The sequence below is a fragment of the Acinonyx jubatus genome, chromosome C1, assembly GCF_027475565.1.
Source record: "Acinonyx jubatus isolate Ajub_Pintada_27869175 chromosome C1, VMU_Ajub_asm_v1.0, whole genome shotgun sequence".
NCBI lineage: Eukaryota > Metazoa > Chordata > Mammalia > Carnivora > Felidae > Acinonyx > Acinonyx jubatus.
The window spans coordinates 93564052-93582692 of record NC_069381.1 but is presented as its reverse complement, the minus strand read 5'-3'; the positions used below and the strand labels follow the sequence as shown (position 1 = coordinate 93582692).

Here is an 18641-nt window from a genome sequence, read left to right as displayed (position 1 = left end):
GGTGAGTTTGATTTCCAACCGGTCATTTTACTTTGCTTAAAACTGTGGGCATTTACGTTGCATTTAATTTCACTGGTTCAGATGTCTAATGCTGGAATGAATCCACTTCCCTGACTTCATTGTTCTTACTCTGAAGCCCATCAGCCTGACTCACTCTATTCCACTACTAATCCCCAGTCCGTGGTTACAGGAAGCTTGCTCCTTGGGTAGTGAGTGCCCAGAGCCGAATGCTGAAGGAGGCTCAAGTATGGTTTCAGGTGGCACCAGACATTGCTCTGGTTCCCAAGGTCTCTCTCCTGCCCCACAGGACAGGAGGTCAGCTCTTTAATAAATAGCTACATAGGCATTTCATGCTGACTCCCCACGTTACAACAGCAGAAATACCCAAACAGTACTACCTTCATCAAATATTCTTTTTTGAACTGCCTCAATGTTTAAACTATATGAAATTAGAGGTTTGGGAATAATCCACATTTTCTAGTACACGTTAGTATTTTAAAAATCCTCACGCACAGGGGCACCTGGGTGGCTCAGTCACTTGAGCATCCGACTTTGGCTCAGGTCATGATCTCGCAGCAGTCTGTGAGTTCAAGGTGTGCGTCGGGCTCTGTGCTGATAGCTCAGAGCCTGGAGCCTGCTTCAGATTCTGTGTCTCTCTGCCCCTCCCTGCTCATGCTCTGTCTCTCTCTCTCTGTCAAAAATAAACAAACATTAAAAAAAATTGTTTTTTAATCCTCATGCACAACGAAAAATAATCTTTTATCTTGAATATTGGGAAACACTGCTCTGTCTAGCCACTTTATTGTTAAAAACATTTTTTTTAAGTTAACTCCACGCCACTCGTGGGACTTGAACTCACAACCCCCAGATCAAGAGTCACATGCTTGCGGGGCACCTGGGTGGCTTGGTCGGTTGAGCGTCCGACTTCGGCTCAGGTCATGATCTCATGGTCCGTGGGTTCGAGCCCTGCGTCGGGCTCTGTGCTGACTGCTCAGAGCCTGGAGCCTGTTTCGGATTCTGTGTCTCCCTCTCTCTCTGCCCCTCCCCTGTTCATTCTCTGTCTCTGTCTCAAAAATAAACGTTAAAAAAAAAAAAAAAAGAGTCACATGCTCGTGATCTGAGCCAGCCAGGCACCCTCATCCCATTCATTTTAAAGATGTAAAATGGTTAAGATCTTTCAAGTTTGCACCAATCCATAGTCAACACTCTGGGCTCTTGGATTCATTCAATCAATTGATTTTGTTCAAGTCATACTTGTCCAATTTATCCACATGAGTATCACAAAAGTTTGGCCAAATGCTTTGCTAAAACCGAGGTATTTTGGCTCTGATCTTGCCTTCGTCTACTTGGGTATTGTAAAATCTGGGAGGGGGTGTGCTGCCATAGGCATTTCTTCAGTAAGCCAACTAAAAGACGTTTGTAAATGTTTTCCCATGAGAACAGGCTAGGCACCAGGGAGGAGTATTTTCAAGTATCGGGTGGGTGTGTAAAATAACAATGGTATTTTTTGACAGCAAAATGTCAAGGATTGAGAGCACACAGAGCGACATGGCATACTGACTTTCAACAGAACCCTCACTCGGCATTTACTATTCATCATCTGCTATAGACATGGAGTCATAGTTCCTACCCTTGGCATGATCATCCCTGAATGAAGCAGAGGTCCCTCCCGGGCATCCATTGTTACATCGTGGTGTTCTTTGCATCCATAGCAAAGGAATCAATGCATCCATAGCAAAGGCATGGAATCAATGATTAGGTCTGAGATCCCGCCTTGTCCACTGCAGCAGAATAGGATCCCAGAGGACTGACCCAGGTACAAATGAGAATGGTGCAGATTGGCAGGCAGACTGAGCTCTGTGCTGGGGACAGCATTAGGAGCTAGTGCCTCCTGGAGGGAGTCGGGATGGAAAGGCACAAACCTAGTGGGAAATCTCAGTGATACGGAATCTGGGGGACAGGAGGTGGCAGGAGGGAGGCTCAGAATTAGAGAGAGGCATGCATCCACATCAGGGAGGTCTTAAAAGATAGCCAGCAAAGGTCCCAGGTGCCTGGCAAGACTGAGTCGGGACCCAGGCCCTGGGAAACAACTGTAGTGCCTACAGTTTACAGAACAGGAAGAAAAATGAATGTGGGGACCCATTAACAAGAATTAGGGGGCCTGGGCTAGAAATTGGGAAACAAGTAAGAGCATGGTCCTTAGTGTTAGAAACCACACCAGGGGTAATGTAGCCAGTGGTACAAGTTGTTGCCCATCCTAATCCAGTGTTGCCCTCAGGAGGCTTAATGATTTCCTGATTCAGGTTACTGTTAGCCCAAGGAATGGAGGGTGGCATTGAGCAGGTAAGTGGGACTCCAGTGGCCCCAGTGATGGTACAGAGTAAGTCTGTTTGGTGATAAAACTCACATTTTCCCCACTGCACCTATCCAAGAGAGATGAGAGAGATGCATACATCTCCAAGAGAGAGACATACACTCGGGGGTGTGAACAATCTGTTCACTAGACTAGAAGCTCCCTGAGAGCAGAAACTGTCTTGATCACCATTGCATCTAGAGTGCCTAGCAGGGCCTGGCACATGCTCAAGTATTTGTTGAGTACTTAAGGCAAGGCAAAGATGGATGAGTAAGTGGAGACAGTCTCTTTTAGGTGGGGTATTCCATCAGGCTTACCTAGAGTTTTACTGAAATATTCCTTGCTTACACATCCTATAACATCTATTGTTTTTATTCCATGATATCCAAGCAGTCTTATTTTTTTTATTTTTTTATTTTAAAGTTTATTCACTTTTGAGAAAGAGAGAGACAGAGCATGAGCAGGGGAGGGGGGAGAGAGAGAGAGAGAGAGAGAGAGAGAGAGAGAGAGAGACACAGAATCCGAAGCAGGGTCCAGGCTCCGAGCTGTCAGCACAGAGCCCCAGGTGGGACTCAAACTCACGAACCATGAGATCATGACCCGAGCTGAAGTCGGACGCCTAACCGACTGAGCCACCCATGTGCCCCCAAGCAATCTTCTGATTAAAAAATTGATCTTCCTGGTTTCTTCATACTGGAAGTGGAACTAATTTAACCACTAGTCATTGTATTTTGCCGTGTCATTTATTATATTGACATCTGGTTAGTACCTCGGTGAAGTGTGGATGAGGTGAGCAGTGTCAGTCTCTGAGAAGATGAGCATCCGATTTCTGGTCCTCCATGATTGAGATTCAGATCGTGAAATATGGGACCTACTCATGATTTGAGATCCTCCGTAGCAGAAAAAGAAAACTGGCAGATCATAAAAGCATCTGGCTACAGATCTATTTTTGTTTATCCTTCATATTGTCGTTGTTGTATTTTTAAAATATTGGCTTTCAGGTATCCACAATTGTATTCCTTACATTCCTTAGGTTCATAACACGTTCTCAGCATTGGCTCGTGTACTGGCTCAAACACCGTTGACCCGCACAAAAATTCAGATTTTTGTCTTCTCTTGAGAAACTGAGGGATCTTCCAACACTGGGTCTATTTCACTACATGGCAGCCGTGAGTGGTTACTCAGAACAGCTGCCTCTGTTCATACCCGTCTCTAGTGTCTCCTGACCAAGAGGCTTCATGTTAGTTGGTGTGTGTCACTCGGCTCGGACTGCTATCCTTCTAATAAAGTGGAGAGTGAGCTATTTTATTGAGCCCGCTTCACCCATTTACATTACCTGCCTGGCGAGTCTCGGATGGGAGTTTGAGAACCCCGCTCTGCTGGGCAACTGTTCTGGCATCCTTAGTAACAGCTACCGTTCGCTGAGCCCTTATTACGAGCAAAGCCCTGAACTAACAATGTTTTGTACGTCATCTTGTTGACTCCTACCTATAAAACCATATGAGCTGTTTTACGAGTGCAGAAGCTGAAGCTCAAAAAGCTAAGCAACACGGAGGTTCAAACCTTACCGTGCCTAGGTCCAAGGCTGGGATTTTTAAACTTTATATTCCACCCCTTCCCCAACTAATAATCCGGTAACAATGGAATGACTGCCTCCATATAGTGTGTACTCCTCATACTTAGTCCCTGTGGCGCGAATCCCAGGAACTGGGCTGAGCGCTGCCCTGCCCTCGCCCTGGCCCGTGGCGGACACCCACCGTGTGCCAGGGTCAGACCCAGCTGCTGCTTTGTTGGTTTTGAGGGAGGACGGGAGGCTGCTGGCATCACTGTGGCTCTGATGGAGGACGGGAGGCGCTGGGGTCACTGTGACGCGGCAGCAGCCCATTCATCACCGCCCCTGGTTTTGTGTGTGTGTAGCCAGGCTATGTCAGCACTGTCCCGGGGCTGTGCCCGGGGAAGTTCCTATAAAGGCACTCGAGCCCTAGCCTTGTAGCTCTCAGACCTTTGAGATGGGGAGGCTGTTGCTGTGGGTTGGTGAGTGTGGCAGTTCCCAGCCCCTGAAAGGTCACTCAGTCCAGCAGACAGCAATGTTCAAGCCCTCTTGAGCGCCTGAGAAGCAGCCTAGGACTCGAGATGGGGGGGGGGGGGCAGCTTAGGTGGAGGTGGGATGGGACATGGGGAAGGCACAGAGGAGCCCAGGCAGGAGTCATCTGAGCAGTGGTTCTCAAATCCAGCTGTCCATTAAATATCTTTATGCCCAGTTCCACCTTGGACCAGTGAAATCTGAATCTCCAGGGGGAGGAGCCAGAGTATCACTTTTTATACTTGCAGCCAAGGCGACAACCACTGGCCTACGGCTTTCGCTGACTTCTAAGTCATCGCTGTCCCTGTGCCGAGCCTGTGTGTATCCACATGGTGTTGGTTGGGGTTAAATAGGAGCTTTGATAGATTTGGCTCCACTGGTTCAACTTAGAGAAGAGGAAACAGGTGAAGGGAGGCTGTCTCCATTTGTGCATCTGTGTCTGGCTCTGGGGCACGGGTGGTGGGTGCCCGGGAGGACTGGAGGGTGGCCGGGGCAGGTCACTCGGGGCATGCATGTGAATCAGAGCGTGATTCCACCCTTTGTTTCCTGCAGGGCTGGTTCTTGTGCTGAGGCACCACGATGGTAAGGAGAGTGTGTCCTCCTCTCTGGAGCCAGGGAGCTCCCCCAACTGAGGAGCGCTCTGTGTTGAGTGTCTCCCGCAGCCCCTCCCTGCCCTGGCCCCTGTGTCAGGGACCATCCATCCACTGCAGTTGAGCAGAAGATTTTCAGTCACCTGCCACTTGTCACTCTGCGTTGGCAGGGTCCAGACTTGAGGATCCATCCTATCAGGATTTTATAAGGCGTTCTTTCCCCCCTGGGGCCTCAGCGGTTGGGGTGAAGGGGGAATCAGACCTCAGTCTAGCTCTGGGGTGTGTTTTTATGTGGGGGTTACGGTGGCCTGGCCTCTCGGGCTGTGTTCACACCGCTCCGTGGAAGCTGAGCTCCACCCTCTCCCTGGGTCTCTGCCAACTAACGCACGTTCTCCCTTGCCAGGCGCCGCCCACAAACTGGTGTGTTATTTTGCCGGCTGGGCGCAGAGCCGACCTGGCCCTGCCTCGATCTTGCCCCGTGACCTGGACCCCTTCCTCTGTACCCACCTGATATTTGCCTTCGCCTCAATGAACAACAATCGCATCGTTGCTAAGGATTTCCGGGATGAGAAAATTATCTACCCAGAGTTCAACAAGCTCAAGGAGAAGTGTGTTCCGATGGCCTGTGGGGATCGGATTTTCAGATTTTACAAACAGAAGAAAATTAAGCCTATTTTCTCTTGTGACTTATCAACTTTCTTCTGATTCTTCGGGTCCTAGCCTCCTCTCACAGGGGGCTCGGGATCATCTCTGCCTGAGAATTCCCTGAGGGATAACACCCTGAGCTCATTCTTGCCTCCTTGCCTTTGTTGCCTCTGCCTGGTAACCCTCAGCTCACCCTTCAAGCCAGAGGGAAGGAGTTCATGTACTAATGCTATTAAAATGCTTCGGGGAGGGGGGTGGGGCGCGTGGGTGGCTCAGTCAGTTAAGCGTCTGATTTCAGCTCTGGTCATGATCTCATGGTTTGTGAGTTTGAGCCCCACATCAGGCTCCACACTCACAGCATGGAGCCTGCTTGGGATTCTCTCTCTCTCCCTCTCTGTCTCTGCCCTCCCCCAACTTGAGCTTTCTCTCTCTCTCAAAATAAATAATAAACTTAAAAAAAATTTTAAAAATGCAAAAAAAAAAATGCTTCAAGGAGGGTCCGCATATCACAGATGCTTCACAAATGCTAGTGTCTTTATTACCATTTGTCACCTGCACCCCACCCCCCCAGGACAGGGAGGTCCCCGAGGGAAGGGGCAGTGTCTCCTGTATATTTGCGTACCAGTGGTTAGGTGAGGGCCTTGAGCAGAAGTGGTGCTCAGTAAGTGCTTGTATTCCTGTCCCCAGCTCTCTTGGGTTCTCTCCCTGTCCAAGGAGAGGTCTGTCACTGCGCTAATAGTTATAGATGGCCAGGGTATAAATCCCACATCACTAGATCACAAGCTCCCTGTGAGCAGGGAGCTTGTCTGTCTTGTTCTCTGTTGTACCACAGTCAAGCACCTAAGGCAATCAACGGCGCATAGTAATTACTCAATAAATATTTGTTGACTAAGAAAACAGTGAAGAGAAACATCTTGAGACTACTTCTTTTCCTTCGCACAAGAGCATCATGAGATGTGGGGGAGTTTGGTGGACTTTGGACAGCCTGGGAGGTCGGGTTGTGATGATGCATGGGTTGAATGTTCTCCCCTCTTTTCCTTTTTTTTCTTCCCTGTTCTCTGCTCTGCACTTCTCTGCCCCTCCCTCCACCTGACTTCCCCTTTCACTCCCCTCCCCCCCTAACTTTCCGCTGTTCCCCAGGGGCCCACTGGAGTGGGGACCCAGCTTACCTCCCTCTATCCCACATCACAGGAACAGGAAGCTGAAAACACTGCTGTCCATTGGTGGGTGGAACTTTGGCACAACCAGGTGACACTTCGGGGCCCCTCCCTGCTGCTTGAATTCCCCATCCCTGGGTATCTGGCCCCCAGGGCTGGGAGGGGCTTTTAAGAAGGGTTGGGAGTTTCAAAGACCTGCCTTTCTTCCAGCCCCTGTCTGCGGGCCAGCTGCCAGGTGCAAACCAAGGGGCTTTGTGGGGTTGTGGTTCTGAGAAAAGCCTTCCTTGCCTCACCCCGGGTCTCCTGCAGGTTCACCACCATGCTTTCCACATCGGCCAACCGGGAAAGGTTTATTGATTCAGTTATATCCCTCCTGAGGACACATAACTTTGATGGTCTGGACCTCTTCTTCTTGTACCCTGGAGTAAGAGGCAGTCCCATGAGGGACCGATGGACTTTTCTCCTCTTAATTGAAGTAAGGCCAAGTCTGGAAGCTCCAGAATCCAGAAATGATTCTACTTTTATCATATCTGGGCTCGGGGCGTAGGAGGAGCAGAAGGCCAGGTGGGGGCAGGGGCAGGAGAGCGGTAGCAGAATGTTCTTTTACTGCCATCCTAGAAGGGTATGGCAAAAAGAGCAGGAGTCCTCGTAGTGGCTCTTTTTCACTGTCACACCCAGGTCCTGCTCCAGCACTGCAGCCCAGTGATGCCTCCTCGGTGCAGCTTCCTGGCCTCCCACAGGCAGCCTGTGCTCCCCCTGCCCGGCCAGCCCTCTATTGTCACTTACCACGTTGGCTCAAGGCCGCCTCTGTCACAAGCCTGGGGCAGGGGCTGTGTCTGACTCACCTCTCTGTCCCTAGAGCCTGGCTCAAGGGGCTCTGTAAATAAAGGTATCCTGGATGATTCATTCCCTGACTGCTCTGTCTGGATCTGTGCGTCTGCCTTTTTTGGCAGGAGCTCCTGTTTGCCTTCCAGAAGGAGGCGCAGCTTACCAGGCGTCCCAAGCTGCTGCTCTCTGCTGCTGTCTCTGGGGATGAACAAATCATCAAAACAGCTTATGAAGTGCTCCTTCTGGGAAGGTGAGTGGGTGCTGCCTGGGGGGCAGGAGGGAAGGAGGCACGTCACGCTCAGAACCCTGGCGTGGCACAAACACTCTGCCTGTGAGCTCTCCATGTGCAAGTGCTATTTGGGGGGGCTGGCAGAGGAACATAGGTGGGGACAGGGATCAGCCCCACATACCCTGGGCTTTCTTTAGGAGACCAGACGGAGCTGTAGGACCAGTGCCCACAGTCACATCATCTCGGGCAGAGCCTTCTGCAAAGCTCTTTGCTGAGTCTCGAAGGAGAGAATACCAGGGGCCTGGCCTCTGCCGTCCCAGAGTACAGCTGTAGACATACACTGTGGGGCACAAGGCTGGCATCAGAGAGCCAGATGAGTTAGCAGCCACTGACACAAAAACAGAAATAGGCATGCCCAACCAGGTCTAGTTTTCAGAGCGCGGGTCTCTGTAAAAAAGTTACAAAGCTAAACAAAGAACTGCTCATAACTCACTCTCTCTGGACATGCCAGTTCTGGGCTAATTTTCTTGAGCCTCAAGAATTGAGTGTTGACAGAGGAGCCGCTGAGGCTAACAGAGACCAAAATAGAGGATGGCGTGGTTCGGTGTGTGATTACACCAGGGAGCCTGGTTTCAGTGTGGGGACAAAAGGGAGGGACCCCATGGGCCATAGAATTTGTCAGCATTGGTCTCAACGGCCGGGCAGGCCAGCTGGGTGACTTGAGGCCAGTTAGTTAACCTCAGACTCTCAACGGCTTCAGCTCTAAAACGGAGAGAGCGATGGTACTGAGGCCAGCGGCCAGATCAAAATTAAATGCTGGCATTTTTGTGCACTGGTGCACTGCTGACCTGGTAAGTACTTGGTTACACTTGGTCATCCTGAGAGTGTTCTGGAAGAGATGGTTTCACCGGTGTCTTGAACGGCGGAAGCATGGAAGCTGTGTAGCTGCTGTGGGGAGTACCGCCTTCCTCATGACAGCATGACCGAGGTCGTGACAAGTGACCTCGGTTGGCACTTTTGTCAGGCGTGAATGTGTTTTTTGGTCCAACTCCCGTCTACTTCCATGGAAACTCTCAGGATGGCCTTGGTCTTCATGCATGGCTGTCCCTAGCCAGCATTTTGCTGCGGTGACACATCTCGAGTGGCTGGCACAGATGGGCAGGCACCCCAGGCCGAAATGGGGGAGAAGCTGGAGTGGCCAGTACACAACCAGTCAGCTGGTTAGTCCTCTGGCGACCTGACTCGAAAATCTGCTTAGCCCAACCTTCCTATCTCCTCCTTCTGCCCTTGCAGGCTCCTGGATTTCATCAGCGTCTTATCTTATGACTTTCATGGAAGCTGGGAAAAGTTCACAGGACACAATAGTCCCCTGTTCTCTCTGCCTGGAGACCCCAAATCTTCGGTAAGGAAAGATCTTGAGGGGCCCCGACACCTGCCCCTGAGCCCAGGCCATTGGCCGTCAGTAACAAGGAGGGGTTTGTGTTCTTCCCACTTGCAGGCACATGCCATGAAATACTGGCGGAATCTGGGGGCACCCCCAGAGAAGCTCCTCATGGGGCTCCCCACCTATGGACGGACGTTTAACCTCCTCAAGGCCTCTAATAATGGGCTACAGGCTGAAGCTAAGGGTGTTGCGCTTTCAGGAAAGTACACCAAGCAAGATGGCTTCTTGGCTTATTATGAGGTGACAGGAATAGAGACCTCTATTAGTCAGGTCTCCATCCTCTGTTGGGGCAAGAGCAAAGACAACAGGGCAAAGGCAAGGGTGATGGCGGGAGGACAAAGAGGTAGTTTACTAGTGCAAGAGAAATCCACTATATAAAGAGAATCTTAACTGTTATACAAGTCAATCCTGACTTACTATCTGGCCTAAATAAAAACTATTAGTACCTGAAATATATATAATTTCAAACATTTGCAAAAGTAAAAGAATAGTATCACCTCCTCCCCTCCTCTGCCACTACCACCTACCCCTCACCAGCTTCAATCTCTAACCGCACTTGGCCCATCTTGTTTCATGTCCGCTCCCTGACTCCCTCCCTCCCGCTACGAGATTATGTTGAAACAGTTCCAAGACCTCCTCTACTACAGATTCTTTCCTCTTACCCCGATTCCACTCCCTGAATCCCCATCTCAACAAAGCTTGCTACTGAGTGGAGGAAAGAGACTTGGACCCAAGGGAATATAAAACATAAGAGAGGACAATAAGAGGCACAGGGTGTGTGGCTTAGGGATCTGGAAAGGTCTCATGGAGCAGGTAGCTTTAGAGCAGGGCTTTGGAGCACAGGAATGATCCTGATGGGCAGGAATGACAGGAGGGAAGGGCCCCGCAGGCCAAGGATGGCGGGTACGGAGGCACATGGTGTGCATGGGTGCCTTAGGTAGGAGTGGAGGCACAGTGCTCTGTGCTGACTGGGTAGAAATGTTTTCCTGCTAATCCAGTGAAGTGTGGTTATGAGTGATGGCATAGTTGAAATAATGGTCTTGAAAGACATTATAGACCAAAGACATGTTTGATAGACAGAACCTTTAAAGAACAGAAAGGAAGGAAGGAAGAAAAGAAAGAAAGAAAAAAAGAAAGAAAGAAAGAAAGAGAAAGAAAGAAAGAAAGAAAGAAAGAAAGAAAGAAAGAAAGAAAGAAAGAAAAAGAAAGAAAAGCCTCAGACGTTAGCTTCTGCAACCAGCTTGAATACTTCTGCTTCTTCATGGCGTATGGTTTCTAGCACAATGCCGGGCACCTAGCCAAACTCACATGCTTGACTGATTGTAACAACCCAGTTCTCCTTACTTGTGAGAAACCTGAAATTTATTAGAGATTCACAAGCTAGTTTGATGGCCTCCAAGACGGGGCCCCTTTATGCTGATTTCTAAAGAAGACAGGAGAGGTTTGTTTATGGGAACTCTCTGAAAAAGATACAGGTTTGGTCAAAGGTCAGATAGGTTACCATTCGTAGTTTGATATTGGCATTATTTAGCAAACCCTGATTTGATTTTTAAGGATGTCAGCCACTCCTTGTTTCTCTCTTTCTTTCCATCATGGACATTAGAGAAAGGAACATATTTTAATACGAATTTGCTCAGAAAAGAGAGGAGGTCCTTTGTGAGTGGCTTTCCCCTCCCTCTTTGGTTTGCCTCTTCTCATTCCCTGGCAAGGGATTGTTGGATGCTTTGTCACTGGGAAAAGAGCAGTTTGCCTGCTGGTGCTTCTCTCCATGGACTTCCCGGAACTAACCTGGTGATCCTCCTGGCAGATTTGCTCCTTCGTCCAGAAAGCGACGAAGCGCTGGATTGACTATCAGCATGTCCCATACGCCTACAAGGGGAATGTGTGGGTTGGCTATGATGATGTCCTCAGCTTCAGTCACAAGGTAAGACATTGGTCCTTTCTTGCTCCAGCATATAGTTTCCTCTGGCTTCCATGAAGCTCTTATCTGTACGGTGTGTGTGTGTGTGTGTGTGTGTGTGTGTGTGTGTTTACTGGGTGGAGGTGAAAAGGTGAGATTTACTAGATCAGGTGAGTTTCAGGCATACCTGACCTATCTGGGGTTTCCTAAATCCATCTATCCAATCCTCTTCTTCCTTTTTTTTTTTTTTTAACTTTTATTCAGTTTCGAGAGACAGAGAGAGACAGAGCGTGAACAGGGGAGGGACAGAGAGAAAGGGAAACACAAAATCTAAAGCAGGCTCCAGGCTCCGAGTTGTGAGCACAGAGCCCTATGTGGGGCATGAACTCACCAACGGTGAGATCATGACCTGAGCCAAAGTTGGACACTTAACCAACTGAGCCACCCAGGTGCCCCTTAAATTTTTATTTTTAAGAGAGAGAGAGAGCAAGTGGGGGCACGACAGAAAGAGAGGGAGACAGAATCCCAAGCAGGCTCTGCATTGTCAGCACAGAGCCCCATGTGGGGCTCAAACTCATAAACCGAGAGATCATGACCTGAGCCGAAATCAAGAGTCAGATGCTTAACTGACTGAGCCACCCAGGCGCCCCCTGCCCCAACCCTCTTCTTTGGAAGAAAAGGAGTCGCGGTTTTGAGGGGCGAAATGACTTCTCTCAGTTTATGCAGATTTTTGGCAACAGTTTCTTCTTTTCTGCTTGGGCCAGATAACTTCACAACAGCTAAATACCAATATGAGGTAGAACTTGCTAAGTGCCCCGTGAATATCACTGAGATGTGTGTCAGGAGTAGGGAAGTCAAGGAGGGCTTCCTCAGGGAGGTGAGCGGCAGGAGATAATGACATGGGGTCAGAGGGTGCTGAAAGCTCATTCAAAGTAGGTTCAAAGAAATATTTGGGTGGGGCAGAGAAGTTTTGTAAAGCGTAAGAGAAGGCAGTAAAGTGCAGGTCAGTTTATAGAGGGACTTGAACGCTGGCAAAGACGTTTGGACCTCTTCTTGCAGGCATTTTAAGGCAAAATCAGGTTTCCGTGCAGGTACATGACCTGCAAGTTTGAAACCTTTAGAGCCTAACGGTGAGCACCTCCTCTCCCCACGCAAGCAATGTTAAATGAAGTCGAGTCTGGCAGGTTTTTTTTATAGTGAATTAAAACAGAAATGACATGCTTTGGTAATTTCTGAACCTGCCTCTGCTTTGGAATCACCTGAGACTTGATAAATGTAGAAAGATGTGGCTCCACCCCTGAATATTCAGCAGGTCTTAGAAAGAATCTGGGAACTGTTTTTACTATGTTTCCATGTGATCCTGCTGTACCCGGTTTGGCATTTTGGAAGCTCTGAGAGAGACTCGGAAGTGTGCCGGTGACATACTGAGGGTTGGACCAGGTGGTTGGAAGTGGAGGTAGGGTCTGAGTGAGAAATTGTCAGCACTTGGCAACTGCCTGGATATCGGGTCTCATTAGAGAGAAGTCACTGTCTCCTCTACTATAGGTGATGCAGAAGCGACAGGTGTTGGCTGTTCTTTGGGGGAAGTTTGGGGTAGAAAGCACAAGGTGATAGGGCAGCATTCGTGAAGACCCACCATGTACCTCCTCTGTGCACAGCACTGGGGGAGGCCCACTGTGCAGAGAGAGGTGCAGAGTATGGCTTTCAGCCTCCAGGATCTTACTCCAGTTTGGGAATAGAGGACACACAGAAAAATCCAGTGACTCAGTGGAATTACCCAGTTGGATGGAATTCAATATATGATCCACAGGGCATGGGGGAGGGCATTGGCCTGTGTGTCTGGGGAAACCTGAGACCAGCAGAGATGGTGTTCTCGCGTTGAGGGGCAGTTACTGTGCCTTGCAGACTAGAGGGGAACAGAGCCCCGTGTGAGGGTGATTAAGGGATTTCATGACAGAATCCCAGAGCTGGAAGAAACCTCAGAGGTCATCATCGGGAGATAATTATCCCTGGATTTCTCTGCGTTTCTGCGCTGTCTGGGCATTCTGAGCAAAAGAAACAGAGAAGCTATAATAAAAGTAGAAAGCTGCCTTCCCCTCTTCCCCCAGAGCCTTTGCTGACTTTCAGAGATTGTAGAAGTCCCCTCCCCAGAGGGGACTTGTCTACATCCCAGTGAAGCTCTCAAACCGTCCAGAGGGGAGAAGGGTCCGATTTGCCAGCTGTCTCACATAAGCTCAAGGCTCATAGTTTCAGGATCCCTCTCCTGTGCCGCAGACCTCACTGCACGTACAGGTGTATACCTGGCCTTCGCCATGTCATTCTTTGGGCAGCTAGGCCATGGGGAGCAAAGTCAAAGTGCTGTTGTGATTGGTCTTTTGCCATGAGTAATAATGGTCTGTCCTCTGATCCAGAGATCATGTGTGCGCACACGTAAACTGGCAGGCTAACTTGGTTTGTAAGCAGAGTAAAATCTCAGAATCTTGACGATTTCAGCTTATCTATAATTGGGTTCCTCCTTCTTCTTATTTTACATTTGGGGAAAGTAAATCTCAGAAAGGAGCCCATTGATTTGGCCAAGTCATGTAGTTATTTGGATGTGATGGAGTCTGTCTTTCCCATCAGCCATGACAGAGAATACTAGCAAAGTAATAATAGGACTTGGATTTGGGTCTAAACCCTGCCATTTAGTTATAGGTGAGGGTTTTTTTGTTAATGATTTGTAAAAAATATTTTATTTTATTTTATTTTATTTTATTTTATTTTAAAGAGAGAGAGATGCAGAGGTGGGGTGGGGGGGAGGGAGAGAGAGAGAGAGAGAGAGAGAGAGAGAGAGTGAATCCCAATCCACGCTGGGCATAGAGCCTGACTTGGGGCTCAATCCCATGACCCTGGGTTCATGACCTGAGCTAAAATCAAGAGTCAGACACTCAACTAACTGGACCACCCAGGCACCCCTATATCTGAAGTTTTAAAAATCATGGACAAAAGCCTCTCTTTTCTTATCTGTGGAAAGGTGACAGTATTACCTGCTTTATCTCTTCTTTATAGTGTCACTGTGATATACGGTGTGAGGAAGTGGTTCTAAAATAATATAGCAACATCTGTGTTTCAGCATAATGACAATAATGATTGGCACTGGGACACTGGTGAGACAGTTTTCATTATGTGCAAGGTTTTGATCCAAATATTTTACATGTAGGAATTCTTTTTTAAAAAATTGTCTTCCATTGTGGTTTATATACACAATGCAATACTACTCGGCAATGAGAAAGAATGAAATATGGCCCTTTGTAGCAACGTGGATGGAACTGGAGAGTGTTACGCTAAGTGAAGTAAGTCATATAGAGAAAGACAGATACCATATGTTTTCACTCTTAGGTGGATCCTGAGAAACTTAACAGAAGACCATGGGGGAGGGGAAGGAAAAAAAAAGTTAGAGGGAGGGAGGCAAACCATAAGAGACTTTTAAAAACTGAGAATAAACTGAGAGTTGATGGGGGGTGGGAGGGAGGAGAGGGTGGGTGATGAGCATTGAGGAGGGCACCTGTTGGGATGAGCACTGGGTGTTGTATGGAAACCAATTTGACAATAAATTTCATATAAAAAATCATCTTTAAAATTGTGGTGAAATATACATAAACATAAAATTTGCCATTTGGCCCATTTTTAAGTGTCCAGTTCAGCAGCATTAAGTGCAGTCACATTGTTTTGTAACTATCTCCACCTTCTATCTATCTCCAGAACTTTTCTTTTAGAGAGAGAGAGAGAGAGAGAGAGAGCAAGCAGGGGAAAGGGACTGAGGGGGAGAGAGAGAGAGAGAGAGAGAGAGAGAGAGAGAGAATCTTAAGCAGGCTTCGTGGTCAGTACAGAGCCCAATGTGGGGCTTGATCCCATGGCCCTGGGATCATGACCTGCCCCGAAATCATGAGTCGGACAATAAACCAACTGAGCCACCCCAGTGCCCCTATCTCCAGAACTGTTTCATCTTCCCAAACTGAAACCCCATTCGCTTCTCCCTCACCCCCGATAGTGACCACCACTATGCTTTCCATTTATGGGAATGTGACTCCTCTACCTCCTACGAGTGGAATCGTACAATATTTGTCCTGTTGTGCTGGGCTTATTTCGCTCAGTGTAATGTCTCCAAGCTCCATCCATGCTGTAGCATTTGCATGAAGGGATTCTTTGGTTCCTAAAAAATATCGGAAATGTTATCCCTTTTTTTTACAAATGAGGCAAAGGTTTGTGTGACCTTTTCAAGATCCCTTAGCTAATAAGTGGTAAAGGCTAGATTCAAATACAGGCTGTAACTACCAACCATGCTACTGTAGTGTTTCCTGAGGGTCTGTCTTCAGTGTTTTGCCATTGTACCCGTCTGGGGGATGGCCAGCACAGCAGGTTGACTGACTACTCCTTTTTCAGGCAAGGTTCATAAAAGGAGGGAATTTTGGGGGAGCCATGGTGTGGACATTGGACTTGGATGACGTTAAGGGCACTTTCTGTGGCACTGGTCCTTTCCCCCTTGTCTCCAAGTTGCATAGTTTCCTGGTGCAAGCTGGTAAGTACCTATGGCTTGGAAGTGGGGTTGGGAGCAGATCTTTTAGATCTGCAGGCTTCGGTGAGACAGCATGGCACCGAAGGAAGAGAACAAACTTTGATGTAAGGCCGGTCCATTTCCTTGGCTTAGAGGCAGGCTCCATTTGACCCTCTGAGCTTTGTTTTCCTTATCTGCAAAACGGGAATGATCCTTATACTCATGACATTATTATAAGAACTATATGAGATAAGAAATGAAAACTGCTGGCTCAATGTTAGCGCTCAATATATGTCAGTTTATTTCTCTGTGGCTTTCTCCTGCTTTCGTGGGACAAGGGCCAGAAGAGGAAGTCAGATTTCTTTTGATAACCTCTTTGATAGTAGAGACTTCCCTGGTAGTTAGGAGATGGAATCTGGCATGCTACAGCTACAGCATCCTTTGAGATGATTTATAACTATCATTTTAGGGACAAGGACACTGGGGCTCAGAAAGGCAATACTGCTAGTCAAGGGCAGAGATGGGACTTCAACCCAATTCTTTACAAAATGCTGTCAAGAGTGGCCTCCTTGCCCTCCATGTTGTTCCTGGTGCCTTCTACCATGGGGGACACAGGAGGTTTCTGTTATTAGGCCTTGGGGGGCAGCAAGGTCTTGCCAAAGGTGCCATCAGTAAGGTCAAAGTGAGGCCTTAAGCATAGAAAACGGGCAGGCTTCTTGGGGTCGTTCCCCAGAAAGGTAAATGTGCTGAGTGCCCATAGGTGCCTGGGATCATATCAACATGATGAGGTGGGGGAGCAGGGCTTCAATGTGGTGGGATTTTATCTATGCCCTCAAGTCAGTGCATTATGAAATCCTTCACTTCTGGATTTTGGGAGCAAGTCCTTCAGCCCTGGAGTGGTCATAGTCCTGCCAGCAATTAACAGGATGGGGAGGAAGCGGTAGGACTCTCATCCTGTTCCGATGGTTTCCTCTAGAGTTCAGCTCAACTCCTTCACCAAAATTTTGGCTCTCAACTGCTATGAATTCTTTAAGAACTGACCCTGAAAGTCCGACTGGAACCAATGATATGGGGCTTTTGTCCTCAGAAGGAAAGTCTATGGCTTCTAACACCCATAGGAAGTCTGCAGATATGACTAGAGGCCACCAAAGTGGGATTGTGACCCCTACGAGTGAAACTATGTCCTTTGGAAAGCACACTGTGGCTGTGGAAATGAAGACTGAGACCCTTGGAGACACTATGACTCACGGAGAGATGAGTATGGTTTCTATGCATGGTCAGACTAAGTCCCCTGGAGAGAAGATCGTGCCCCTTGGAAAGAGAGCTGTAGCCCCTGGAATGATGACTACCCCCTCCAGAAATATTACAGTCACTCCTGACAGGCAGACCAAGACTCTTAGAAGAGAGCCCACCACTTCTGAGGTGGACACAGACCACCCGGTTGGTCACGTTGGTCTTCAGACAGAAGCCCAAAGCAGGAGGCCATCCTCTGGCCCTGTCATCTAGCCCCAGGACACATTCCTCTTGCTTTGGACAACGCCTGTGTTCCCATTAATGGGAACGAGTCCTCTGTCAGTTCGATGACCCTTCCAACAAGTGCTCTGTCTCTCTCTCTAAAGAAAGAAAACCCAGAAAACTCTGCTGTGTGTCAAGGAGCCTAAGCTCTGTTGAAGGCAGAAGCTGGGGGAAGCCCTTATCTTTTCTTGTAGATCCCCTGACAGGAGCTGGTCTTACCCAGACATTCATAAACCATTCATGGTTATGAGCAGGCCCCAAAGCCACAGGGAGTTCGTCTCTTTTCTGTTGAATAAACTGGAAACACAAGAATCCATCTGAGTTCCCTGGAGTTCTTTTCTTGAAATGACCTGAGCAATGCAATTGTCAGCTCTGCCTTTCAAGTTCACATTCCCCTACTGCTGTTTTTGGAAGGAGGGAGTTTGGGTCTAGCCCATGCTGATGTTTTCCAGTGTGGATTATGTTGCTTCCCTCTCTGCCTTGAACAACACTCACTTTGCCGGTGGTCAGAGCCAGAATCTCTTCCAGGGCGGTTTCCCACAATCCTCTCATGTCACACCGGTGTAACATCTCCTCCCATTAATACATCAGAACTACTCTTTGCCAAGGTCACTGGTGATGCCCACGTTGTTAAATTCAGAGTTCAAGTCTCACTTCTGATTCTTCTTGATGCAGCAGCAGCAGCACTGGCACACTTGGTCACTTTGTCCTCCCTGATACACTTTCTTTCTTTCTTTTTTTTTTTTTAATGTTTATTTATGTTTGGGAGAGTGAGTGTGCGAGCAAGTGGGGGAGGGGCAGAGAGAGAGGGAGACAGAGGATCTGAAGTGGGTTCTGCACTGAGAGCAGAGAGCCTGAAGTGGGGCTCGAACTCACCAACTGTGAGATCATGACCTGCACCGAAGTCGGACCCTTAACAGACTGAGCCACCTTGTGCCCCGGTGACACACTTCCTTAACTATGCTTCCGGGTTTTGATTTTACCTGACTGGTCATTCCTTCACAGCGTTCTGTGCTGATTTCTCCTCTTATCCCTGATCTCTTGATGTTGGGGAGCTCCAGGTCTCTTCCCTGGGTCCCTTTTCTTCGGTATTTACATTCACACCCTCTTGGTGTTGTCCTCTAAGCACATCATTTAAACAGCATCTGTATTATTGTCAAGAGAACAAAAGTGCAGAGAAACGTCCGTAGTACACTATCGTCCACGTAAGGAAAAAGGGGACATAAGAAAACACACGTCTGCTCGTTTGTGCACAGAGTAATAGAAAGTGACAGAAAGATTACGGAAGGAAAGAAACAGAATAGTAACAGAAAGGATAAACACGGAAATAATGAAATCGGGACTGGCAGGAGTGGAGTGAGGG

General features: G+C 48.3%; 1 protein-coding gene across 1 annotated transcript; it reads left to right on the top strand.

Moving 5' to 3' along the window:
- Positions 1-4527: 4527 nt before the first annotated feature.
- Positions 4528-17413, top strand: OVGP1 (oviductal glycoprotein 1). The gene is made up of 11 exons (XM_053203479.1): positions 4528-4552; positions 4989-5018; positions 5226-5634; positions 6863-6919; positions 7138-7303; positions 7782-7906; positions 9179-9287; positions 9384-9569; positions 11137-11253; positions 15652-15787; positions 16740-17413. Exons 1-11 carry the CDS (start codon positions 4528-4530, stop codon positions 17267-17269), a joined length of 1890 nt encoding a protein of 629 aa, XP_053059454.1. The 3' UTR covers positions 17270-17413.
- Positions 17414-18641: the final 1228 nt, after the last annotated feature.

Bases quoted from the DNA above. Each gene is read 5' to 3' on its own strand.
- OVGP1 (XM_053203479.1), top strand. From the start codon at position 4,528: ATGGGGAAGGCACAGAGGAGCCCAG. The intron at 6,920-7,137 runs GTGACACTTCGG...GGTCTCCTGCAG, and splicing joins TGGAACTTTGGCACAACCAG to GTTCACCACCATGCTTTCCA. The intron at 11,254-15,651 runs GTAAGACATTGG...CTCCTTTTTCAG, and splicing joins TCCTCAGCTTCAGTCACAAG to GCAAGGTTCATAAAAGGAGG.